Source organism: Trachinotus anak, unplaced genomic scaffold (genome assembly GCF_046630095.1).
Source record: "Trachinotus anak isolate AG129_WGS33_773 ecotype Australia unplaced genomic scaffold, CSIRO_AGI_Tana_v1 ptg000024l, whole genome shotgun sequence".
Classification (NCBI taxonomy): Eukaryota; Metazoa; Chordata; class Actinopteri; order Carangiformes; family Carangidae; genus Trachinotus; species Trachinotus anak.
Window position 1 is genome coordinate 15,233,010 of NW_027273875.1, and position 27,235 is coordinate 15,260,244.

General features: G+C 44.0%; 1 protein-coding gene across 2 annotated transcripts in view; it reads left to right on the forward strand.

The window, feature by feature from the left end:
- robo3 (roundabout, axon guidance receptor, homolog 3 (Drosophila)) overlaps positions 1-27,235 on the forward strand; it is an 86,363-nt gene that overhangs the window by 20,511 nt on the left and 38,617 nt on the right. For both annotated transcript variants that reach the window (XM_071460962.1, XM_071460961.1), the window contains exons 3-6: positions 17,325-17,482; positions 18,222-18,342; positions 19,652-19,790; positions 21,261-21,388. In XM_071460962.1, the coding sequence (XP_071317063.1) occupies positions 17,325-17,482; positions 18,222-18,342; positions 19,652-19,790; positions 21,261-21,388 (546 nt within the window). The remainder of the gene's footprint in view (positions 1-17,324; positions 17,483-18,221; positions 18,343-19,651; positions 19,791-21,260; positions 21,389-27,235) is intronic.

Consider the following 27,235-nt stretch of genomic DNA (forward strand, 5'->3'; position numbering starts at 1 on the left):
ATCCAGAAAACTGCTTCTTATGGCTTCTGAATGAGCTGTTGTTCATGGTTAACAGCAGTTAGCCTGCTCTGAATCTGCCTTTTTTTTTTTAGCTGTTAGCCTACTTTGAATGAGTTGATATAATCTGTTAAACTATCATGAGACAGCTGATTTTATCTTCCTGTCTTTTGACCTATTAAGGATAAGATGCTTCTAAGAGCCTGTCAGTCAGCTGTTGGAAGAAGGAGAGGCTGTTGACCCGTCCCGAGGTCTACTGGAAAAGAAATCTTCAGAAGCGTTTTCCTCTCCTCGTCAGTGAACAGCCTTTATTTGTATTTTGCTACCTGCATTAGTTGTAGTAGGTGAGGGAACCTATTTACAATTCTTCTGTTCACACAGTATAATCCATGAACAACAACATAATCAGGACTGGCATTGCTGACAGGCTGGACAGGAATCTGTGAGTGCTGTATGAGTACACATCCCACTGATAGGAGTTTCACATTCAGCCCTGCCTGCACCCTCCTGCACATCCACAGGAGCATGACAGTGTTTTTTTTTTTTTCACCAGCTGTCTGTAGCACTTTGTCCATCCACATCCATTTACAAAGACAGCTACTGTCAAGTCTTATTCTGCAGTTATCTCCTGCTCAGCCCTGCGCGAATCTCTCTTTTGGCCAGTTGAGATATCATGCAGACACCAGGACACGTGCATCATAATGCTTCAACATACCCACACGCTCACTGTGAATCAGATTGCCATGATTTGTATTCAGCGCACTGAGCAGAGCGGTAACACCACCACCTCTCATGCTGAACCCTTCAGCCGTGACATTCTCAGTGGCTTGATGATAACAAGCTCTCCTCTCAGTGTTTGTGTGTCTGTCTGTCTGTGTGAGCTCTGAGGTGTATTCATGCCTCACTAATGGGATTGCAGGTCCAGGGCCTTGTGGAGGACAGAGCCGGTGGCCATTCTGATCTTAAAAGAGGGGGATCAGATGGCCGGAGTGAGGCCACAGGCCTGTGGCTAAACCCCCTCTGTATGATCCGACCGTCTGCCGGTCATTGAGCCAGCCCCACCAGCCAAACCTTCCTCCAGAGGATAGCCATGAATTAATTAGACCATACTAAAGGCGAGTATGACCAGTGACCGGCGTGTGTGTGTGTGTGTGTTGCAGTGTGTCATAAAGGGTCAGTGGAACAAAAGCAGAAGGATGAGACCGGGGGAGGTGGGGGGGGGGGGGGGGTCAGGGTGTGACAACAGGTGGTGTGAGGAAGAGCTTTAACCTCCTCCCCCCTCTTTAATGACAGAGCACAGTGGCCACAGGGGCTGCGGAGAACAATAAAGCCCCCTAGCTCCAACCGTTGCATCCAATCACGGCCCATTATCTGTGCTAGCTGCTGATCACAGGCGCTGCACCGCCACACACACCCGACCCTCTGCCACATGACTTTAGGAGCCGATCATTTCCCAGGATTCTTCCTGTGTGATTACATATTTCTATTTTACATGCTCATACAAGGATGATTATACAGGCAGTGGACACATGAAAAGTCTTGTTGAGATGTATTGGATTGTGTTAATCTTCAGGTGCGCCTCCTACATACTAATAGGGGAGGGGGGTTTAAAATACATGAATGCACCTGTAACACTGTGAGTAAATGTAGTTTCTGCTGCAAAAGTACGAGACCTGAGGTGTAATTTTGCCTCTTTCATAATTTAAGGATGTTAAAACTCAAAAAAAGAGTAGAAAAAAGAAAAAAGAATATTCTTTTCTCTGCTCAATAATCCTGAATGTGTTTCATGAATATTTGAAGCAGTTTTCTTTGACGTGCCTCCACTAAGAGTGTAATTAATTGAGATTCATTAGTCATGGTCTTACAGGATGCAAATGACCCCCTCTTTGGGCTCATTGAAGCCAACAATAGCCCTCTGGTACAACTACAGAAGGGGCTGTGTGGTGTGGGTGTGTTGCTTCAGGGCACAGATTAAGAGAAAGAAATGCGAACGAGGAAGTCCAGTAGGAAGCCTTATCAGACACAATAGCACCGCAACGCAGTTTACACTCCTGGGAGGCAGAATTGGATGTGGAAAGTTATCACGGCAGTGATAATTCGCTCCTCTGTCTCAGTGTTTGTCAGGTAAACAGTGAAATTGCTTCAAGGTATTCCACCTGTGATTTTGCACTTGCATGCAAGCTGATTGGTCGTCACTGTTTTCTTACCAGATGTTGCACTGTGCAAACACTGAACTAGGATAAACCTTTTCCCAGACTGCATTGCAGAGCCCTCTGCAGCAGCACCCCTGCTGCACCGATGGATTGGCCTCACTGAAACTGATGAAGAGGCTGTGTTTTTTTGGTACTACTATTTGTGGTCTGAAAAGGCCACCCGGGTGTTTACAGCAATGCTGATCAGAGCCGGAGCCGATAAATACCTGTGTCTACTGCAGAGTAATTTGACCTGAGTGTGAATGCCAATTGTAACCTTTTCCACTGACGACAAAAGTGTTAGTGGGTGTAAAATGGGCTTTAGTAAGAAAGACAACTATAATGAGATGCAACAGGGAAATAGCATAAACATGGTACAAATAGCAGATACAGCGATGCCAGAGGCAGACAGTCCGTGCACGCAGAGGAGACAGCTCCAATCAAATCCATCAATTTCTCACAAATAACACGAGAAGCAGATCACATCGGGAGTTTCAGGCATCATTCATGACAGACAGCAAACACAAGAGGCCAACACGATCAATACGCGGTTCAAACAAATCAATCGAACGCAATCAGAGCATCATCACAGAGTGGATAAAACGGGAGGGCATTAAAGCAATAGAGGCTGAAGTATCTGCTGAGCAGGAAAATCAGTGAACAAGTGAACGTCACACCATCAGTTTTTGGGTCAGTGGAGAGTTTAGATACATCCTCCTGTTTGGTAACAGGTTGTTGTTGTTTATGAGCTCATCCTGTTCAGAGGACAGTTTGCAGGACCTGCAGGACACTTGACTGTGGTGACTGGACATTTCATTCATTTCATTCTTATCACCAGACAAATTGATTGAGCTGCTGGACAATCCAGCATACACATTACGTGCCAGCTATAAGTCTTGTAATTGGAAAACTTTGTGAAGTCTTTTTAGACAACAAATTCCGATTGGTGGGGGGACTCATTCTAAAATGCTGGATAACCCACTCTGTATTTTGCCAGCTCATTTTAATTATTGGAGAGTTCCCGGGTGAGTCGATCTAAGTTGGAAACTCATTCTGGTTTTTTGGCAACTCATTCTCCTCGCAGGACGACTCACTTCCAGGAAGTGGACAACTCAGTCCAGTAATTGGATTCTTCTCGCTGCCGCCGCCCTCAAGCTGATTCTTAGGTGTGCTGTTTAATTTGATGAATTTTGGACAATATTTTGCTGCGACTTGTAAGCAACTGGTGGAAAATTAATATGAGAGTGGAGGAAAATATCAGTTGATTCCAAACCCCAATTAGCATTATGTTTATTGACACAGTCTGCTCTCTGCATATGAATGAGGGGTTTATGTTGTTCCCTTGTAGGACTGTTTGCTGCTGTAATATGAAGCGTGCCTGCTGGAGAATGTGATTAACTGTGCAGATTGTTTGATGGACTGTGTTGGATGTGCTTTTAGTATGTACATCTCTGCACAGTTTGTTATGTCTCATCTGTCTAACTCCCTGACTGGTAACAGAAGAAAGACTGTTTCAAAAGCAGATTGTCACTAAAAATTAACCTTTGGAAATGTTTATTGACAGAAACATTCACCTTTGAGTATTTTCTATGGCTGAAGTAATACAGCCTGCCTGCTCTTTGTTGTAAAAAAAAAAAAAGGTATTTCAGGGGGGATTTAGGCATATTTGACCTGTCTGCAAATGGTAAATACGAGGGTGAACAGCTGTGAAGAATGCTTATTGATTTCTACTGGTTTGTATTTGCACAAGATTCATTTCTCTTTAAGACGTGCTCCCTCCTCGGAGTTAGAAAAGGTCAGCGAACGGGGGCTTAAGTCATTCAAGTGGAGCTAAATGGATTTCTACTTCAAGATCCATCTGTTTTTGGAGTTTGTCGACAGGGTGGAAAATTGGAACTGTTGCTCTGCCCTCCCCCAGTCACACCGCCACCACCACCTCCTCCCCTTTCAGTGCAGGGGTATGACAACAGGACGACGACTCTGATGCCAGTGAGACGATTCACCTTCCTCACCTCCGGCGAGCCCGGGAAAATGGACAGCGTCGGAATCGGCACACGTGGAGGAAATGACAGGGCTGATCGTGTGTCTGTGTTCAAACAATAATCAAATTCACAGGATTTAAAGTAAGGGGCTTTACATCAGGCAGCAAAGGTGTCAGGTAGATTTTTTTTCTCAAATTTAAGAATAGAGTAAAAATTCAATTTCATACCGTGTGATTCCAGCCCCATAAACTAGCACAGTGTTTAAAGAATCCAAAAGCACAAAGTTCTGTGCTACTGAGTCTGTTGCTACTGGACGAGTACAGATGAGTCCAGTGTAAGTGTTGCATTGGTGAATTTAAAAAAATTACGGAAACATTTCTCCTCCATCGCGATGACAGTGACGTACGACTTTTGTTCTACGCTGACAAATACTCAGCTTTGTGGTAAAAGTGGAACAGGTTCAGCTCTGTTTGCCTGACAGCCCTGTATTTTTTAACCTGGCGCTGAGGCCTGAGTGGACTGTGGAGGCTGTGGCTTTTTGACACTGTGCTATTGTTGGTCTGAACGCGGCCTTCATCAGCCGGAAAAAAAAAAGTCACTTGAATGACTCATTGTTGGAGAGGAATTCTTGACTCTGTCGCACTGCAGTGGTCAATAATTAATGGTTTGTGTGTGAGTGTGTATGTTTTGGGGGGGGGGGGGCACCCATTGTGTATAGGCGGCTCCGTCCAACCCTCGAGGTCGAGTTAAAGAGTGTTTCTGGTTTTCCAGATGGGTGAACTACAGTAGCCTCAGTTGGGCCGGTGGGTCAGCTAAGGGCAGTGTGGGGCAGGGGTGATGGAGAAGAGGGAGGGGGGGGCTTCAGTTGCCTTACAATGGGCTTCTCAGCAATTCCCTATGACCCTCTTACCCCGCTTCTATAGGTCGCACGACATCAGCCATTACTAGATTAAAGTAATCCTCTTTTCAGGGCCAGACAATTGCTTTATTAGCTGACCACACACAGGAGCTTCGACCACCTCTGTAATGGTATTGTTGTGGTTGGCCCTCGGGGTCCTGGGGTGGGCTGAGAGGGGTGGAAGTGTTGTTGCTTTGGCTCTCCTTAGCAATGCCTTGCATACATTACTTCTGCATTACTTCTCCTTGTTTAACCCGTCACACTGGTCTGTGCTCTCCATGTGCGTGTTCGGGGGGTGGGGGGGTGTTCCTGCTTCACAACTGCAAAACATCACCTCCGCACACCCCGTGTTCCATATCACATATTTGAGGACATATTGCTTGAATTACAGTCAGATTAAGTGTGTGCATGGATGTGCATGTTTGCAAATCCCCCTCCTCCCCCTCCTCCTCCCCCTCCTCCTCCTCCTGTCGTTGCATGCGGTCCAGATTTTTTTTTTCTCTGGATCTCTCCACTGGCTTGTTTTTGCCAAACAACTCACATCAAAATGTTGTTTCATCTCCTCTTTTCCTCAGTTTCTAAAGGCATGGTGCATTTCCAACTGAAAGCAAAAAATAGATAAATAAATAAAAAAATTGCTTTAAAATCCACTACAGAATGTTTGTGTGTTTTCCCTGACAGATCTATATTTTGTCTCGAGGGCATAAGCTGCTTTTGCAAGCCTGTCAATCAGGCGTGAATAGCTTCACCTGATAATTTATTCAGCTTTATGAGGAGTGGGGAGCTACTCAAGCTGAAGTAAGTATTGTCATACAGCCTGAATATTTCATGAACAGCTCGGGTAATTTGAAGAGACACAACATGTCTCCATCTCCGTCATCTACATCACAGGGTCCGTGATGGAAGCATACATTTGCTTTTCTAACAAAGGCTTCGGGATGCATCTCGGCGCGCTCCCTGAAGGATAGATGCCGCTTTCAATTACAGAGAAGACTCATACAGGGCGAGTTCACAACACGTGCATCACAGAGTTTATGATTTCAGTGGAAAGACAAAGATTTAAGGTGATTTCGTCTCAAATCAAACACACACATTTTTGAACTGAAACCCTCCCAGATGAGCCAACAAATGCTCAGCCTCATTAAGTTGATCAATTCTTAAAGCATTTAGCTGGACTGTACTCCATCTAATGTGTCTACCCTCCTCCGAGGTCATGAGCCTGCACTGTTTATCATCCATTCCCATTAAGAGACTGAATAGAGGGAGAGATAAATCTTAAATACAGCTTTTTGATAATGTGATATTATTGATCCACGACAGCAAATTGTTTTCTTGCTGCTCACAGCAGGAGGTCAGAAGTCAGGGTGAGCGACATGACAGCACCCTGCAGTAGGAAACAAATCACTGTCTTGCCCAAGGACACTTCAGCAGGGTGGATGCCTTTGGTGCTATCTTGGGTTTATCTGAGTGAAGCATGTCTCTCTTTCCGCCAGTCTGCCCTGTGGAATCCAAATCCACAGTGTTACTTTAAGTCGCAGGGGACTGCAGACTCCATACTCTGCTGAGTTTGGTCTGCAAGTTGTCAGGGGCTCAGGGAGTGCGTGTGTGTCCCATCAGGAATTGCAGAGATTAAACACATAGATGGAAAATTGGCAGAAAAACGCATGGACACACACACAAACACACACAGGGCCAGTATGGCATGCCAGGGGAGGTTTGCGGTGGATTAACCTCAAGGTTGCTGGGTGGGTGAGCACAGCCGGAGCAGCAGCACCCGCTCCGAACTGGGATGGGAACCTGCTGCCGAGCCACACATAGGTGAGCGCTCCTTGTGCCAGGAGATTGGAGGGATTTACACTCAAATGAGGAGAAGTTTGTCTGTGTGGGTGATGGGGTGTGCGTACGGATGCACAGGCATGTTTGCGTCTACAGCAGACTGCCTTCATGCGTGCCTGTGCACAAACTCAGGGCATCTTCTGTAATACCAGGTTAATGGGAGGGGGTGGGGGTTGGCTTGGGTTGGGTAGGGGGTAGGCAGCTTCGACGTGAGAAGATTTTGGCTGCCAAGTAGTATTTTAATATGGTCCCCCCCTCTTGACTTGAAATATGGCTATTTCAGTGAAATGGCCCTGGCATGCCTCAGGCCTGTTCTGCTCTGTTTGAGTGTGTGCAAGTGTGTGTGTGGGAGTGTGATGGGGAAATGAAGGGGTGGAGAGGGGGGTGGGTGATAGGGAACCTAGCAGGAGGGATGGAGGGTTAGCCAAGGCCTTTAATAACTCTCTGGACACACATGCACACACACATACACACACATACATACATACTACTTCTATCTTTATGAGGACACTCATTGACATAATGCATTCCCTAGCTCCTTACCCTAACCTTAACCATCACAACTGAGTGCCTAACCCTAACCCTGATCCTAACCTTAACCTAAACCTAATTCTAACCATAACTCTAAAACCAAGTCTTTACCTTCAAAATGTGATTTGAAAGTGTCTCAAAAAGTGAGGACCGACCAAAATGTCTTCACTTTCCCAAAATGTCCTCACTCTGTTAGTAAAATACTTTTTTTGGTCCTTACTATGTAGCAAGTACAAGTGTACACACACACACACGCACACACACACACACACACACACACACACACACACACACACACACACACACACACACACACACACACACATACACCATTACACACACACACACACACACACATATATGCACAAAGTACAGTTTAAGGCTCATTGCAGGAGAGGTCATATGCTCCTCACTGTAAATATTTCACCTTTAACTATCTATTCCTTAGTCTTTGTCTCAGCTGAGCCACCTGGTAAAAACCAGACTGACCAACACACATCACTTACTGACATGAAGTGCAACACTGTGGATGAGTGCAGGGGAAATGGGGGAATTTTCTTGTACAACTAAGTCAGTTGAAATATTGCCAACCTGAGGAAGTCTAGCGTGCAGCCCAGCTTCCTGTAGTTGTTGGACAAATCTTCAGTGCTTCATCGATACACCTAGACGTACTGTACATGCTAAACACACATCCAACAGTCAGCTGGTGCAGGCAGTAATGTGTGGGATTTATGTTTGGTGCAAGGGGTTAACAGGCACCTCTGCAACACTAGATGGAAGAATTGTATGAATTTCATTCCTACATTATCTGTGTTTACAATCTTTCATTGACTTTGTAATACAAGCGACAGTGGGGAGGTTTCATCACTGAATATCAGACTCGTTGCCGTGTTTACGTTCTGTCATTCACTGTGATAGTGACGATCGTGGCGAGCAGAGGGTTTGCGGCGGAGATGACTTTGCCAGATAGTGAAAAGGAGGGGGTAACGCAGCCTTTCTTCCAACGAGCTCCATGTTCACGCTCAGCAGTCTCCACCAGCATTGGACACAGAAAACACCAGCTGGCCAATCACAGTTAGAGCAGTCGCTATGTTTTCTGTAGCTGCTCTAATGCAGGTTTCTGAGGATGGACGTGATAGCTACACAGAATCCACAGTGTGGGTTTAGAGTGTGGAGGTCAGGGTTGTCAGCATGTCAACATTCAAAAATATAGTCTCTGAACATTATCTAGGTTTTGCAGAATCATCCGGTATCAACACTTTATCTAGTGATAGTGTTTGTTGCTGTGTAGGATCCTGCAGGAGCAGCTTTTCAATTCAACTTTAATGTGATACTCAGTGGAAGTGACAAACAATGTTGGAATGCTATCGTGAAATATACTCTGTCCTGCTGTCCTTACACCTGAAACATGAATTACAATCATATAATTGTCCTGTAATAATATCATATATCGCAGTATTTGGGCTGGACGGTATTGGGATATTCCAATTTTTTTTTTTTTTTTGATTCCTTCCTCTCTTCCAGTCGTTCTTGCTCCCAGTTACATAATTTGTTACCACTGTGTGGCTTGTACTCTCATGTAAAGCGTGAACGGGCTTAAACATATAATCTTGTTGTCACATGATTGCAGCTCCATGCTAACAAGGTGCCCGCAAGTTGGCCTGATTATCCTCAACCTCTGCACTCCAGCATGTTTATTAGCCATGTGCTTTAGTGTAACACACACACACACACACACACACACACACACACACACACACACACACACCCTCACACACACACACCCACACACAGAGCAGTCCCTCCCTGTGAGCACCTCTTTTCCCTCCTGTGTCTGTGTGTGGCTGGTAATGAGCGCCTCCTGTGCTGTCCCACAGCTGCATGTGGGGCCCATGGTCATATTGGCTGCAGACAGCACCGCTGCCAAGTATCACCCCACCCCACCCCCCCACCTGCACCCCATCCACCCTAACCCCGACCCCCCTCTCAACACGTCTGGATGTGACAGGACACCATGGTGGGCCCAGGCCTGGGTATTTATGAGCGCTTAAGCTGTGAAACATTGCACCCTGACAGATAACCTCATCTGTTTTCCCTGCAGCACCAGCGCTGGGGGCGTCATTTGCGGTTCTCATATTTTATCACTTAATTCAATTTTGGGCAGGATTTTACATGTAGTGACGCTGATAACACTTTTTAAAGCATCGTAAACAGTATCAGAGCACGACGTGAATATTAAAGCCAGTGTAATTTCCCTGGGTTTTCCTGATGATTATGTTTGCTGAGGAGGTTTATCTATGCTAATAACAGGCTTTATAATCAGCTTGTAATGCATCACAGTGACTTGTGGGTTTCATTTTGGTCTTATCTGAGCTCAGTGGCCAATAATTGGTTTTCCTGAGGTTTGCTGTGAGAAATACCAGGGCTTTGACGTAATTTTAATTTGCACTGCAGAGATTTTCTGTCAACCTGTAGCCAGGATCAATTTGGCAAACACTCCAGTGCTCCATCACACTGATTATTTGAATTGGTATCATTTTAATGCCTGATCTCCTCACTAATAACATGGAACAAAAAATGATTTTTCTGAACATCTCAACCTGTAGGGTCTGATTTTCTGCACGGAAATCATTGTTCATGGCCTTATCATCCTGGCTGGTCGGACCAGCTGCTTTTCAGCCATTAGCCCAGGTTTGGTGCTAACGGGTGTGGGTAAGGGCGGTGGGGATCGAGTGGGTGGGGTTGGGGCAGCTGTTGTGGCTGCTAAATGGAGTCAGCTGATGGGACTAAAGAGCAGCGACAGAGGCCTAAATGGCTTCGCCAGCTGACACACTGAGGGACAAAAGAAAATGGAGGGAGCAAATTTGCAGGGAAAAATGCATCGGACATTGATGAACAGGTTCTACATGTGTGATTGTGCGCTCGGAGCGTAGAAGCTCGGGCCAAGAAGGTGACCCTTCTGGACTCGGGGAGGGAGTAATTGAAATGACCTGTCGCTGTGATTCCATTTCATTTAGCTGCAGCGCCAGCTCGGTTTTTCCTATTGGCCATATGAGCATTTCCAGAGAGCAAAACCGTGTTATGTCATTTACTCAAGGCCATAAAAGACTCTCAGGCCAAAGAGCCCAATGACAGCAGCTAGAAAAAAATGGAATTACTCTTTAGAGCAAGTTGTTTTTTAAAGCAGGGGCATTTCAGGTCAGCTGACAAAAAAAAGGTTGATAAAGAAATGGCAAGGGCTTCTTGACACTGTGTGCGTGTGTGTGTGTGTTGATATACTGCAGGGGGTTTCAGGCTCCTGTCAGCCTGTATATTGGACTGGGCTGGTCATATTGGATGCAGACTGTGTTTGCTGTTACAGCTGCTGTGCACCGTATCAGCGAGTGTCTGTGTTTGCACTGGACGGGGTGGGGAGGCGATGGGTGCTTAGTGGCAGCACGGACATCTGTCTCCAACTGTGAGACCCCCGCCTCCCATCCCATCCTCTCCAGACCCTCCCATCTCCACTGAAAACACACACACACACACACACACACACACACACACACACACACACACACACACACACTAATATCCTGTGCGGGCTGTTTCATCATGGGGCAATGGTTGATAGGGATCGGAGGGGGTCCACTCCAGATAATGAGAGTGGCTGATGGAAGGTGGCTTCTGATGAGGGCCCCTGTTGGGCCCAAGGGCCTAGGCAGATATTGCCTTGGGGAACAGGCTGCACTTATCGAGAGAACAGAGAAGAAGACATGTATGTGTGTGTGTCTAACCAGGCTTGATAAAGGGATAAGAAGGATGTATGCACTTGGGTGAAAGAGTAAAAACATCAGTGTGTTTTCGCGTGTGTGTTCACACCGAAGCAGATTGCTTCATGTTGGGACAAGATGTAAGCTGACGGATTGACAGATGACCAGCTCAATCCCCCCACAACAGAGCCTGAGCCCTCGGATGCTTTTTCTTGATTCCCCTCCCACCATCCCTCCCTTTGCTCCCCCAGCCAAGGGACTATCTGTCACTCTCTCTCTGCCATCTGAATATTTATTATTGAGGGGGTGCTGTCTCTCTCTCTTTCTCTCTCTCTCTCTCCCACACACAAACGCACACACACAGACAAACACACACAGTCCTTGGAACATTAACAACAGTGATAAAGCCATTTAATTAAAAGTGAGACTGAGCTCGCCCCCAAAGGTGTTTTTTATGTGCAATTAAATGCTGAAATGATGCCCTGATATACAGCAGGGTCCCGATGCTCTGCACATGTGGTAAATCACACGAGTCGAGCGGCCGCAGACAGATATTACTTCCATACAATCACGCACTTTGTTTGGCATCAATTAGATAAGCTTCTGTGGTGAATTTTAATTTTCATAATGATTTTGGTACAATTTGCAAATTTGCACATCCATCAGCGCGACAGCACCGGCTGATGACTGCTCCACAGATGGGTGTCATTTGTTTTTGAGTGACTAATGTGTTTGTCACTGGGTAAAGCAACACACTGACAGCAATCTGACACAGACGGTGGTCAGAGAAAGCAGAGGTTTTGTTTAAGGCTGAGCGATAACGTCTTCTCTCGTGATAGATGTACATTTATTTTATGCATTTTTTTGGCTAACACAGTGAATTTAACATCTGACAAACAAAAGTTATTTCATGAAATTGATGCAGAAGTCCTGTAAATCTCATATTAAACAATAATACAAGAGCTTTTAAATCTGTATGATGCACAGTAAAATGTGAAGGAACTGCTAATTCATCCCCATTTAATACAGTTTATTATGTTTTTAGCCTAATTCATTTTAACTAATTAACTATAATGCACCAAAAGTCAGTACAGTTTTCATTAATTTTGATTCCATTCTTGTTAATGTTTTGTGGTCCTGTCTTTATCTTTAATTACACAAGTCTTTATCTTTAATGACTGATTCAGTCGTCCTGGACGTGTATGATATCAGTCGAACACAAATCTGTGGAGAGCTGTTCTGCCTGATTCTGTCCAGCTGCTCTTTGCTGGAGGGGGTATCTTTCTCCACCTTCTGCTTGAAAATACTCAAGATTCATCCATTGTTTTCACTTTTTCCTCTTTAATAAAAAGAAAAAAAAGAAACTCTGTGTATGTGGGCACACATCCTGCATTCGTAGATCCATCTGTAGATGTCGTCTCCTCTCTCATGCAGCCGCGGATTAGCACAGTCCCACCTCCATTTTTCATGGTCAGCGATGTGCAGTGAGTGTTAGTCCTGGCCAGGTCCACAGCAAACATGCTGGACCCTCTGATCCAAACAAATGTGTTCAAATTTGTGTGTTTCATCTGACCAAAGAATGTGCTGCCAGCATCCGTCAGGCTTGTTTTCATGTTCTTTGGCGAAGTTTAGTCTTGTAGTTTTGCGAGCACTGGTTTTCTTCTTGGACTCCACAGATTCCACAGATAATCCTTGAGCCAAGTCAGAAGCTCTTACCCGTCTGTTTTTCAGTACGAGGTTGTGTAAATAGTGACTGTGGACGGCTGCTGTGCCTTCTGTTAATGGGAGTATGTCTCTTCCTTTACCTCCACTGCTACAACAGTTTGAGCTCATGTTCAGAAACCTGCTGATGCTCCTGCGCCCTCTCCCACATGTTCAGTACAGTCTATCCAAACGCTTTGTTTTCATTTATACATAGAGGCAAATACTCTGCACTTCAACTGAAAAATAACAGTTTTGAATCATTGAACGTTTCGTGTCATTTCACAGAGTTGTGCTCAGGTTTGTTGTGTAGACACGTCACACAAACAGTGAACAGAATGTCCAGGGAGCCAGATCTTTATTGTCATGTGGTATGGTCTCATCATCAGACTCTAGTTGTATCTATCAGACTGGGTGTAGCGTGTATATTGCAGTTTCCATGGTTTTGCCTCCAATCAGACATGTATGTATTTATTTTATATATATATATACAGCTGTGGTCCTTATCTCTTACCTTGTGTGTGTTACTGTGTTTCGGTGCTCTTATTAAAGCCTGCTGTTCAGCCCCAGTGGTGGGGATTACTCTGGTTTTGTTGAAGGGGTTTAAAGAAAGGGTCAAAGTGCACCCACTTAATATGGGCCCCCAAGGGCCACATGGGTAATTGCTGGTGCCTTATAAACTTCTAGAGACCCTCTTTTCGCTCAGATCTGGTGAGTGTGGAGGGTAGAGTGGGAAAGATCAGGGGCCCCTGGAGCCATGATCTCAGAATGGAGTGTGACAGGTCATCACAGCGGTCCTTTAACCCCGCTGTATGGTAATTCAGACCCGGGGTGCAGCGAACTGTCCCATTTCCTTCCTCGCGTTGCGTGACGGGGCAGGTTCCTGAACAATTTGGTCAGGGTTTTGTAATCTGCTGTGAATAGTGATTGGGGGAAATGTCGGCAGCAGGTACAGATAAGGTCAGGGGTGTGGTTTGGCATATCATTTCAGGATTGGAGGGGCCAATGGGATTTGGAATGCTCTAAATGCTCTGTGGCTAAGTAATTGGCCATCAGGATATGGGTCTGACTAGAGCCATAAGCGGCAATTTCATCCCTGTATGAGACACAGATAAAACGGACAGCAGCATAATGCTTCAGGAGCCAACAATGAATTGTGCAGACCTGTATCAGGGCAAAAAGGCAAGCACAGGACCCGTTAGCTAATGAGGAAATGAAAAATATCCTCTCCTCTCCTTAAACACTGATGTGCCCATCTCCCATGACCTTGATTACCAACAAAACAGGCAGATTTATCTCCTCACACACACCCACATTTACCCTCATTCAAAGAGGACGCCACGCTATCTTGACAAGAAGAGAAATGAGCCTTCGCTATTGTCCCAGCGTACAGCCTGACACCGAGATGCTATAAATTTCTCACACAAGCCCAGGTATAAGAGATAAAGAAATGTCCCCAGAAGTCTGAGTGGGAGTGACTTCATATGGATGGATGGATGGATGGACAGATAGATGTATGGATGGTGGTGATAATGGTGATGTCCCGGGGCTTTGTTGGCCTGTCGGTGCTGTTATTAGGGGAGATGTGTCATTAATCAGATGAGGCAGTGACCCTCCCCTGCTGGCCTGTGACATTACAGCGACATTGGTGCTGTTCCTCACTAACATGGAGACACGTGCACACACCCTCCTGTGCATATGTAAAATACACACACACGTGTACTGTACATATGATGATGTATCAGTATTGATAGATAGATGATGACAAAAAGCCTGGAGGAGGGTTTTATTGACAAACAATATCACGTGCAAGTGGCTGGTGTGCATGGTCATAAAAACGTGTGGACGGGCTGAGGTAAACATTTGTTTCAGTGGACGATTCACAAGTTTCATATTCCACTGCAATAACAAACCATATATTCTCCTCTGTGTGCTTACTTAGTCCTCAAGGCTTCATGTATCAAGTGAGGGAGTATGGCAGTATTTCTAACAGAGCTCTGAAAACTATCCTGGACTCTGTGAAATATCAAGGCAAATGTAAACACTAGTTTATGCATCTGAAGACACATTTCAAAAGGAAAACACATAAAATCAAATACATGACTAATAACTCAGGTTTTATGTGGTGGTACAGGGATGTTGTTTTTCATCTACATCAAGTAGAACTTCCACTTCCTACTGTGCAGTACACATTATACATGGAGAAATGAAATCATCTCTGGTGTAAGTACAGACTATTTGGATGAACATGAACTTACAGGTCATGTCACTGAACGTGTCGGATGCCACCCATGACATTCTTAACATGAGTGCACCCCCATCCATCAGTTCATCCAACAATGCAGTGATGTTCCTGAACGCAGTGACCACCGTATTCTCACTGGAGGGTTTTTCCCACAGATGGAGACTGAGTTTCATATCACATGTTAATGGAATCACCGTCTTAACTGTAGTCTGCTCTGTCATTTGTGCCAATTTGTACTTGTTATCTCAGTGGTTCAATAGAGACATCTGCTGTGTACGTACTGGAAGTAGAAGAAGGATACTGACTCAGTAAAGTACAGGTTCTGGGAGAAGCTGCTCCATCACAGTAGGAAGAGGACTCGCATAATAAACTAATCCACACCCCTGGTGCTGAATGTATCAGGGCTGCTGCTGTTAACACAGTTCATTTCAACCTGAAAGATGAGGAATGATGCTACGATGGTTAAATCAGAAGATGAGTGTGGTGATAAAGGATTGTAGTAGTTTGTCTCACAGTGCCAGTCGGTTCTATCAAGCTTTACAGACATACACGATATTTTAGATTAAAACAGCACTTTGAAATCTGTTTTTCCCCCCAAACATGACAATCTTAGTGTATGTGCTCCGGGCATTTTACAGAGGCTTGTGTTTTCAGGTGATATACTCAACAGGCTTTTTTTTAGTAGCCGTGTTGAAGTCTTTGAAAAGCCGTTGGTGTAAATCAGGATGCTGCCTGCTGACATGACTTGCACTTTTAAGGTGAAGCAACAGATATCTCTCTGCTCCTCTTGATGACGGTCGTGGCAGATCCTGCAGATCTTTGCGCACTCTGGAGAGACTGAAGTGAAGACATGAGCTGAATGTCATTATATTGGTGCGGCTTATTGATATCATCGGTCAGATCGCCATCATGTTTGCAAATCAGCCATGCTATCCTCCTGCATCAATTAATCATCCACCAACTCCTTGATGTCCAGATCTCACATCTGCCCATAGCTTCAAAGAGAACTTTGTGGAATATTTGGGGTAGAAATTTAATAACCCCCAAGTGCTATTTTGAAAGAGTTGTTGCTTGACTTTGGAAGTTTTTATTTTTTATTTTTATAAATGCCCGGGAGAGACTATGATGTGAAAGATTTTGAGATCTGCTTTTCAGATCAGCTAGAGCAGCTTTTTGGGGGGGACATTCAGGCCAGGTAGGAATGCCATGCAAACCTTCTCACTGGTTTATCCCCTCTGTAAATCCCTGCAGTGGCTTAGACCGGACCTCTAGCCTGCAGGCCTGCATGGGTTTGACCTCTTCCTGGTAGACTGGTGTTGTCAGCGCATCACTACAGACTACACAACCATCTGTAATCTGACAGCTCTAGAGACTGAAATGAGACAGAAAAAAGCCTGATGCCTTCAGGTAACAGCCACAAGACGTTGACTACAGAGGAATTAATGTGGAAGTGGAGGAGGCGGGGTGACTCAAAGACAGATTTCAGATCTCTGTTTTATGAATAGATTCCAAGGAAGTGAAACAGAGGGACTTATTTTCTTTATTCAGAGTGGCATCCTGCAGCTGAGTGTGATGTATTTGTTTAAATGGGGACTTGTTTGCTTGACCACATATCCAAGTATACTAATGCATCTGCATTTGCCAAGGGAGGGTGTGTGTGTGTGTGTGTGTGTGTGTGTGTGTGTGTGTGTGTGTGTGTGTGTGTGTGTGTGTGTGTGTGTGTGTGTGTGTGTGTGTGTGTGTGTGTGTGTGTGGAGCAGATTGAATAATTCATCTGCTTTGTGTGCGTTAGCTACCAGAGCCTTCATTATTGATGCGCTGTGATGTCGCAGAAATGACACGGAGTCCATGAAGACCTTAGGGACACGTCCACACCATGTTAAACTCGCAGTAATACAGTATCAATGTGCTGTCGTGCTTTGTGTTTATCTGCTCAAAGTGATGGATTATCCTTAGTTGTTATGCTGGGTGAGTCCAATTTTTTTGACATTCATGTTGTCTCCTTTTGAAGGCCAAATGTCATTACAGCCTTAATGTGACTCCACGTATACACAGTCAGATGACAGAGAGTATCATCAGCAGCTTAAATGTCAGCAGGATGTTAGCAGAATTATACGTATAAAAGACGTCATCAACAAAGAGGTTTACACTCATTCTAACCATCACCTGCACTTTTGCTCTTTTCCCCAGTTCTGAGAGACGACTTTCGTCAGACGCCCAGTGATGTGGTGGTGGCAGCCGGTGAACCGGCTGTCATGGAGTGCATCCCCCCCAGAGGCCATCCGGAGCCCACCATCTCTTGGAAGAGAAACAACATCAAGGTCAATGATCGAGACGAGAGGATAACTGTAAGTTTGGCTGGTGGCTTCTATAAAGACACACAGAGCACTGCAAAGCAAATGATCCGCCTTAACAAGTGTATCAGTCAGTGAAGAGGGAAACCTCAACGTCAGCAGTGTTTGGGTCACACTAGCTGCTTCCCCTTTCTCAGGTAAACATCCAAATAAAATTTTGGACATCCACTGACCAGTCATTCATTTCTACTCCCACTGATGTAATGTATTGAGTTCTGATTATTGATGAGAAGACCTTGATTAAGGACAAATCCACTTCCACCAGAGCTCATGTTTGAAAAGCAGCACTGCTGTTGAACTGCACTGATTGTTGTTTAATTTAAAGGTGTTCTTCAGAACAAACCCACCTTCTGGAAATGACTGGCTAAGAATCATCATTTAGAAGTGTACATACACATGGTATGCCACCATCACTCATTGGAGCTACTTATCACACACAGAGCAGTGGAAGATGTTTCTATGGTGATTGGCCTGGAGGTAGACCCATTGTGAAATAGTGTAAGAAGTAGTCGAGGAGCCATCTGTCATGACGCACACTGAACATGATGGAGTGGCTTCTCTCTTGACTAATATGCCTCAATATCCTGTTCCCAACCTCCTTCGATTTGTCTTCTTTCTTTCCCCCTCCTCCACCACCACCAATTCTCCTCCTCCTCCTCCTCCTTATCCATGTCTTCTGTGCCTTTTTCCCTCCTCCCCTTTCTTCCCCACCCCTCCCTGCCCTCTTTTTCAGATTCGAGGAGGCAAGCTGATGATTTCCAACACCAGGAAAAGCGATGCTGGAATGTATGTGTGTGTTGGTACCAACATGGTTGGAGAGAAAGACAGTGACCCCGCTGAACTAGTGGTGTTTGGTGAGTCATTATCACTGTGTCTCATTAAAGCATGGTTGTATACAGTGTATGGGAAGTGAAATATACTGTAAGTACAGTATTCTGATTTGTCATCACTTCACAAATCAAATTACAGTGCAAATGGTCTGCATTTGAGTCATTTAATGGACTGTAATGGACTCTTATAGGAAGCCTGTAAAAACACACACATGCTCTCTTCCCAGTCTTTTTCTGGAAATATTTGGTTCGGGTTGCTCTTTTCTTCCTCCAGCTGATATTGTTGGGAGAGAAGATGAATGTCTCTCTCCCGGCTGCCCTTTGCTTTGCTCTCTTGACCTCTTTCCTTCTTTTCTCTGATTCTCCGCTTTGCTCTCAGCTCAGCAGCGGCAGAAGCGTTCTCAGAGTGTGTATTGATCCCAGGAAACAGATAGAAAATTGATATTTTCTTTTTAGTCCCACCAGCCCCCTCATGCTCACCACCACCACATATCCTTCTGCACATTGTGATGCAAAAGTAAACCTAAACACAGCATGCAGGAACTTAATTTATCAATTTATGGCTCCTGAAAATGCATGGCCTGACACCTCCCCTTATATTTAATATTGCTGCTATCTGTGAGGTCTACAAGATAACAGCCATTGCACATCTGCCCTAATTTCTCTAGGCTTTCACAATTTTTTTAAAATTATTATGAATGTGATAAGAGCTTATAATGCATACTTGTGTCTCTGAACGTTTATCAACAATGCAAAATGTGTTTAGCTGTGGTGGTTTGGCTTTAGTTTAGGCCACTATTTGTCTAGTTCTCATCTATATCATGGTCTGTGATGCGTCTAATCAAATTTATGATAAATACTGCAAATAATTGTCAGTCAATAGAGGTTCTTCATCAGTTCCTGCATGCGTCTGGGTTTTGATCCTGGGCCTTTGTTGTTGTTGTTGTCCTGGAAAAGCTTTGGTAAGAAATCTCTCAGGCTCAGCTGAAGCTCAGAGCAAATATTTAGACTCAAAGTGAGCTCTGATGCAATACATTGGACATCAGCTTTCCCACACAATTTACTAAACCATGCTAAGCCTCCAAAGCCTTCACCTCCTGCTCCTCCTTTACTCCACTACTCCCTTCTCTGTTTTTCTTCACTCATTTTAATAGGATTTTACATCAATAGTCATGTCTGAATTTAGCCAAGCTGACCCAAATTTGTCCACTCTACTATTACATGTAAAAGGCGGTGTTATAAATTGCTGACAAATCTGAAAAGTCAAACTGCGATTGGAAAGTTGCACCACAAGCAGTTTCAATCCTCCCTCCCCATCTCTGTCTAATTCCAGAGAGGCCATTGTTCACCAGACAGCCGGTGAACCAGGTGGTGCTGGCAGACGACACGGTGGACTTCTTCTGTGAGGTGCATGGAGACCCGACTCCGACTGTCCGCTGGCGGAGAGACGAGGGAGAGCTGCCCCGTGGCAGGTAAGGTGGAAACGACAAGTACAACATGATGCTTCAGCACCAACCTGGTGTCATCGTACTAACAAATACATGCTGGGTGGCAGGATGGTGCTCCGCAATATATTACATTTCGGTAGAAAGCAGTGCTGTTATTTCACTAATAATAAAACAGTCTTCCTGTCTGTATCATGTAATCATAGTTCTCTAAGCTAAGCAAGAATAAAACTGCTTTGAATTTAGCAAACAAAATTACAAAATTAAAGGTCCCATATTTTACATGTTTCCACTGTTTTATTTGAAGTGTTGATCTCCATCAGAAGATATATTTCTGGTTTTAACAACCAAAAACCATCTCAGTGTAGTTTTACATCTCCTCTCGGACACTTCTCTCTGGAGCTCTAGTAACAACAGGGCAGTCAGCCAATCAGAAGAGAGGTTGTCAGCCCTGGTTGACTGTTATATGTTTTATGAACATGTTCTGTGATTGAATGAAAATATAGCAGATTTCAGTTTAACACTCAGAGAAACCAAATCCTGCAAGGTTGGATGGTGGGTCCAGGTGGGCTTAGGGTATAGCTGACGGCTCATTTTAAGGCTCAGTTTCTGAATACAGGCTGTGTGCATTTCTTTGGGGACTGAGACTTTGATACTTTCACAGTATTAGTATAGAACCTAGACCTCCTTTATAATAAAAAAAGATATGGAGATATACTTTTATACAATATGGGACCTTTAACAGATTTTAGGCTCTGCAGTGGACAACAAACTGAAACAGAACACTGCTCCCATGGAGGTGTAATGGTCGCTTTTAAAACTGTGCATTAAGGAGAGTAAGTAAATCCAGTGCTGCTTACAATACATACAGTATCATTTCTCAGATCCAGAGCACTGCAGCCTCATATGGGACAGTAGTTTGTTTCAGCAAAATAACAACAACACCTTTGTTAAACAGCCGTCGAACTTGCTACGTGCCTTTAAGACTGGCTGCGCTGCCAGACAGGAGTCCTCTGTATCATGTGTTGCTGAACTCTGGTACTGAGTGATAGCAGTCATGATACTCTTGCAGGGTAACACTGTGACTGTGGTAGTGTGAGAGTCACACTATTTCACTTGCGCTCTCACACACTTTGTGGTTTTGATTGGATGAAACTTTAATGATCCTTCAGGGGAAATAGGGTAAAATGTTCCCTTGTTGTCAGCAGGATTCAGATCTGCTCAGTCAGACCGATGCCTGAAGCTATACAGGACAACACACTCTGTCACTCCAGTGGCCATGCGCAGCAAACACAAAAGTGGCTTATATCACAGCCACCTTGGCTTTTAAAATACTTTACTGTCCTCTTTATGACATGTGTTTGGATGACCTTTCGGATAGTAAGAAAAACATCTAGTTTTCAGCTTTATAATGCTGCATTTTCTGTTTCATTTTCACATTTCCCACACATTTCCGGGAAATTTTATGCTAAATCTTGTGTGTCGACGTCTTTCCAGATTTGAGATCCGCAGCGACAACAGTCTGCGTCTGACCCAGGTGCGAGCTGAGGACGAGGGCACCTACACCTGTGTGTCAGAGAACAGTGTGGGCAAAGCCGAGGCATCGGGCACCCTGCAAGTGCATGGTGAGACATGGGCTACTGCACACACACACACACACACACGCATGCATGCATGAGAAATATTTTAGTAAAGTTTTATCCCCGAAATTGCAGCTGACGTTAGTGACAGTGCTGCTTAGCTCATTTGAGAATGAATCTGAATGAAATGTATAAATCTCAAAAAACTATTCTTCTTGGCAGCTCGTTTGATTTAGAAGTGTGAATAATTTGAAAAACAAAACAAAAAAGTGTCATTTTTTTAACAATAGAAAAGTAGAAACCTGCTGCCAACTACAAAACATATCATTTAAACAAGTGAAACTCCAATGGGGGTAGTTCTGCACTGGCAGGGTGTTTTGCTTGTGATAAAAACATGGATTTTAACACTGAATACATGAGCAAATTATTTGCACAGATGGACAGTTTTGCAATGATGCATCACGAAATGCCCACAGCTCACCTACCAGCATGCTGTCTCATTTAATTGTCTTTCTTCTGATGAATTACATTAGGTTGCTTTTGTAGATCATTTGCCATGGAGTCCATTTCCTCATTTTCTCAGGCTCTGAAAATACAGGTCTTTGAGAACATGTCGAATGTTATCATCAAATGTCCCAAGAGGTTTAGAGCAGAAGATGTTGCCCATTAGAAGTCAGAAAAATAAGCAAATAGACAGTAAAAGTCAAAGAAATGGACTTTCAAGCCTCGCCTTGTCATCCCTCTGGAGAGAGAGCCAAGATCAAAAAACACTGCAATTGCATTAGAATAAAGTCAGTCCCTTGAAAAGAGGCACTCGGATGAGAAATCTGTCATTTGTGATGATAAAAGGGAATATTTAGAGTTGGGCTCTGCAACAGTTGATTATGTGAGCGGGCCCTCCAGTCTGCACAGACACTTCTGACATCTGTCAGCACACGCATGCTCACATTCTGTAGACACACACATGCACTGATAAACAGACACGGGGCATTTGTTGGTGCAGGAGGCGGCACACACACATACACACACTCTTGCACAGCCATAAACTCACTTTACTAATAGAATTTTGTAGAATTTTAATAGAAGTCGTTCCCAGCAGCAGCTGTTAGGCAAATGGAAATTGATTGTGGGTTGGTGCATGCAGTTGCAGTATTAGGGATAATAGGAATACCACACGCGCACACACGCACACACACACACACACACACACACACACACACACACACACACATATACTCTCAGACACACAAAGGAAAATGACCACACATTGTAGAAAAACCACAGATCAATCAAAACACCACCTCTTATCTTCACCTCACCTGTAATCCACATTCACTTCATCATCCCCCCCCCCCCGTCCTCTCTGCTCCTTTCTTGTGGGACCACTTTATTCAAATCGCAGCCAATTTCACTTCAGTCCATTCAGATTTAGCTAATTCATGTTATTATTCGTTTTAAATAGATCTGGGCGGCTGTGGTGCTCGAGAGTTTCACTCTGCCTTGTTCAAATATTTCATCCAATATCACCGTTCATCGTGAGCTCATCATCTCATTCTCATTCATCTTTCTGTTCCCTTTTTTCTTTTCCGCCCCTCTTTCTGCATCACTCTATCGCAGTCGGCCCATCCAGTAAGTATTCCATTTCATCCCATCTTTGCATGCTTGTGTGTGTGTGTGTGTGTGTGTGTGTGTGTGTGTGTGTGTGTGTGTGTGTGTGAGCGAGAGAGAGACACTTAACATACATGAGAGGGAGATGCAGGTTTATATACACCACATTTAAATAGAGTATAGCAGGCTCATTATAGTTGAGCCCAAATATCATGATATATAATATTATCACAGGGAGGAGGGGGGGGGCACTAAACAGCAGTTCAAAGTTTAATTTAGTCAAGTAAGCAAAGCTGTGAAATGAGGGTTGGACTCATCAGCCTGTGCTGATATGGGGATATTCAATATTACTGAATGTCCCATGTCTGGAGGATTGTCAGTTAGTATTTAAGTACCTCTGGAAACACTGGGAGTAGGTCTTTTATTTTCTACAACAGCTCTCCAGTCATGTTTCAGCTCTTCTAGGTGGCGCTTCCATTACAAGAAAGAAAAAGCTTCCACTAACACCAAGGACCATTTCATTTAGGACACAAACACTCTCGAATACATTATACATAATGCAAAGGAAATACAGTGTATTAAACCCTTAATATCCCCCACACTGTAAAAGAAATGAAAAGAGCGTGGCGGTGCTGCAGCCGTACACTGATTAATCACACGAGCTCTGACAACTTCATTTTCTCTCTGGGAAAAAATGCTTCCACACTGTGAAAAATAGTGGTTTGATAGTTTTTGTTTCCTGAGCAGAGACCTCCTCAGCTAACAGAGCAGTGTTGTATGGAGGCTGACAAACTCATCATGTAGCACCAAGCTGCGTGGGCATGATATCACCTCCACGTGTACTGGTGGAATTCTGGTGATTTGATGAATAAAAGCTGCAAATGAAAAGGCAACAGAGGGTCCTTCTTTTGTGTGTCGTCAAATACAAAAGTACTAGAGCCACTTAAAAAAGAGACCTTTTACTTTTGAAGTGAAAATATTGTTTCTCTGCTGCTGTGTGTCACAGTGCGTGAGCTTTTCATTGGTAATCCCTGGAAGACAAACATGTCATTCAGAAAAGGTGTCTGAGGAATGGGCCCGCCAGACAGTCTTTGTTTCCATTGTCACAACACTGAGTGTAAATGATGGGTTTCGGGAGCAGGTTAGGTAACACAACAAAAAGGAGTCTTAACTGGACTGTGTGTTTTGGAGAAAGTGTTGTCTTTGTGACAGTATTTCTGTAAAGAGGCTTGATGTTTTAAAAGTTGACATCATTTTTAACATTTCATCTTTTTCGCCTCTCACTCTCTTGCGCATACGCGTAGGCACGTCCGATAGAGAGGGATGAAATAACCCTCTTAAGCTATGACACACATTGGTAGGAGGACATCAAAAGATTTATGTCCATTAGAGAAGCAGCTCTCTGTAGCAGAGTGGAGCACAAATGTGCAAAATGTGTGAATAGAGCAGTCAATCACTGGTCCACATGACACAGAATTAACCATTTTAACTAGTTAGAAAAAAGAGATGTTTTCCTGTGCTGTTTTTTACGTAGTTGACACTGTCTATTCATACATGTTGGAATCAAGGAAGTGAAAACAAAATAAGTTGTTTTGACTGTGCACTCACTGTGAAATGAACATACTTTAGCAACAGAATATTTTTCCAGACAGTTAAAAGGGAAATCTTGAATAAATGGGATTTGACAGTGTGGAATACTTAATCACTGACATGAATGGGTAATTCTTGGGTTGAAAAAGTTTGATTGAATATGACAAAAATAAAAAAAATAAAAATCATAGACATGCAGTACATGTACATGATGGCCAAAAGGAGAAATGTAACATTTTCCTTTTATATGACAGTTTTTTTTTTCTGGAGCACAAAACCGGTTGTGATTTGCATTTGGCATTGGTCGGAATAACGAATTAGCTCATTCCATTGCTCCCACTGCAAGACCTCTGACTAACACATCAAGCATGCTGCTTGATAACGATCAGGAAGAGGGCCAAAGCCAAGGAGGGCCATTACACTTTAACTAAATAAACTTACATTTAAATTAAAACCAAATGCCCCCCCCCCCCCCCCCCCCCCCCCCCATAATATTTTTCTTCCGCAGCCATGTCCCGATTTCCAAATGTAATTCACACCTTATCGATGCAGCAGGAGCCTCAGTGCAAGAGGACTTTAGGACACAGGGAAGCACATTATAAGCAATTCAGTATTTGTCAGTGAGATCGTATGATTGAGGTTTTATCTCTCTCTTTTACCCTATTTACTCTTTTTTTTTGATTGTTTAAAATTGTATTATTGTGCTTTATTTTTTAGGTATAGGCCATATTTCCACTAAGCAGCAAAGTTTTATTTGTCACAAAAATATCACCCAGGAAATATCACGATATCATTGAATATCTAAACAGAGGCAAATAGCTTATTTGCTCCATATTTCATTATGATCATTTTCTAAGTTAAAAGTAAAATGCACAGGCAAGTCCTGTGCATTTTGTGTGTGTATTCTTACAACTCGAGTCAGTCCCGTCTGTAAATGTGCAGCCAGCCTTGGGGAATAATAAGCAGGGATGGGGAAGGTACACAGGCGGAAACCAGCAAGTTTTACAACCGCATTTAATAATTGATCGTGAGTTTTGTTCATATTGTATGTACAGACAGTAGGCAAGGTGGCCACCCTGTTGAATTTTATGAAACTAAAAAACCTGTGGGAAGGGAATGTGCTTTGACATTATAAACATGAAGAATTACAGCACAGTCTTTATAACTTACTCTCAGTCTATTTGAAGCTCTACCCTCCAATTCATGTATTGATTTTGGACAAGTGGGCAGGAGTTCTGGGCACTAAGGTCCAACTCCAAATTAAATAAAAGCATAGATGAATTATGGCCCCGCTATAATACATTATGCTTAGGAAATAACCACCTCCTCAATCATCATTTCAGAATGGAAACAGCCTTGAGAGAAAAAAAAAAAAAAGGAAAAAATGTGTATGTGAGAGAGAGGGTGTCATAGGAGAGGATAAAGCTGATGCTCTGCAGCAGCAGCAGCAGCAGCAGTAGAAGAGAGTCTGTTTACTCAAGCGTAAGTGTGTGAAACATGCCGTCTGCATCAGCGTGGGACTGTGACAGCTGCCTGTCACATCCAGGCCCCTGAGGAACTCCTACTGGGAGACTGCGTGTGTGTATTCGCGTTCCCCTGTCTGATAGCTTCAGTATGTTGGTGCAAATCACACGTCAACTGTGTGGATGGGGGGGTGGGGGGTAGGTAAGATGCTTTGGTTGTAAGCACTTTGTCTGCTTTTGCTGTGTGATTGAGCAGCGTGCTGGGTTTCATAAGACAGCAGCGGAGCAAATTGCACACTGTGTGAGCGGGAGCACAGTATGTGGTGAGCAGCTGAGGCGGTAGAAACATGTGTCTGCCTCAGTCTGTTTGTGAGGACGATGTTCTTCTTAAACCTGGATCAGCATCCCTGTCACCAGACAAGAGTGTCAGTGCTGGACAATCCTGCAGCAGCTGACACTTAATAAAAAGATCTGCATGAACCTGCTTCACATCCCTCCATCCACATCCCTGACCTCCACACCTTACCTTCTGCCTCGATACATAAAGGACTCACTACTTCTCAGAACACTGGGCTACTTGAAATTGCCCTTTGTAACATTGTAACTAATCAGCCTTCCTGTTGTGATGCGTATCTCTTGTCACCTACCAACCCCGACAACGCGTAACTTTTTTTCACAAAACCTTTTTAAGCCCTGTGGTTTTAACAGTTGTAATGTTGAGCTTAAACCCAACACCTATATGACTGAAAGTGTCATCCTCAGCCTCTCTGTCGGTGGTGTTTGCTTTCATTACTGGCATGGGATGGGATGGGCCATGAAGGATGCGTTGGATACTGCGTCCCAGGAAAAGAAGTCCACATTTCTCTTTAAAGGAAATTTTGAAATGGGACAGCTTAGTCATGCCACTGTGAAGCAATCAGTGTTCAAATGCAGCCTCCAAAGGATGTAGCCCCTGAATTGGGACACAGCTATAGACTTTTGGGACGTAGATGCCGTATTTTGGCCCCAGCAGGAAGACTAAAATGTCAGATTAGTTTGCCTTCTTTCACCCAGCATGACAATGTCTATGACGTGCTACATGATCCTGTGTATGCAGGGATTCCTGATGTTGGCCGCACACCTTTAGCCGTTCCTACCTGATCACTTCTGCTCATCATGCATGTCTAAACAGACTTCAAGCTAATATTCATCAGTGTGTAGTCTGATGTGACTCTGTCCCATCATAGTAACT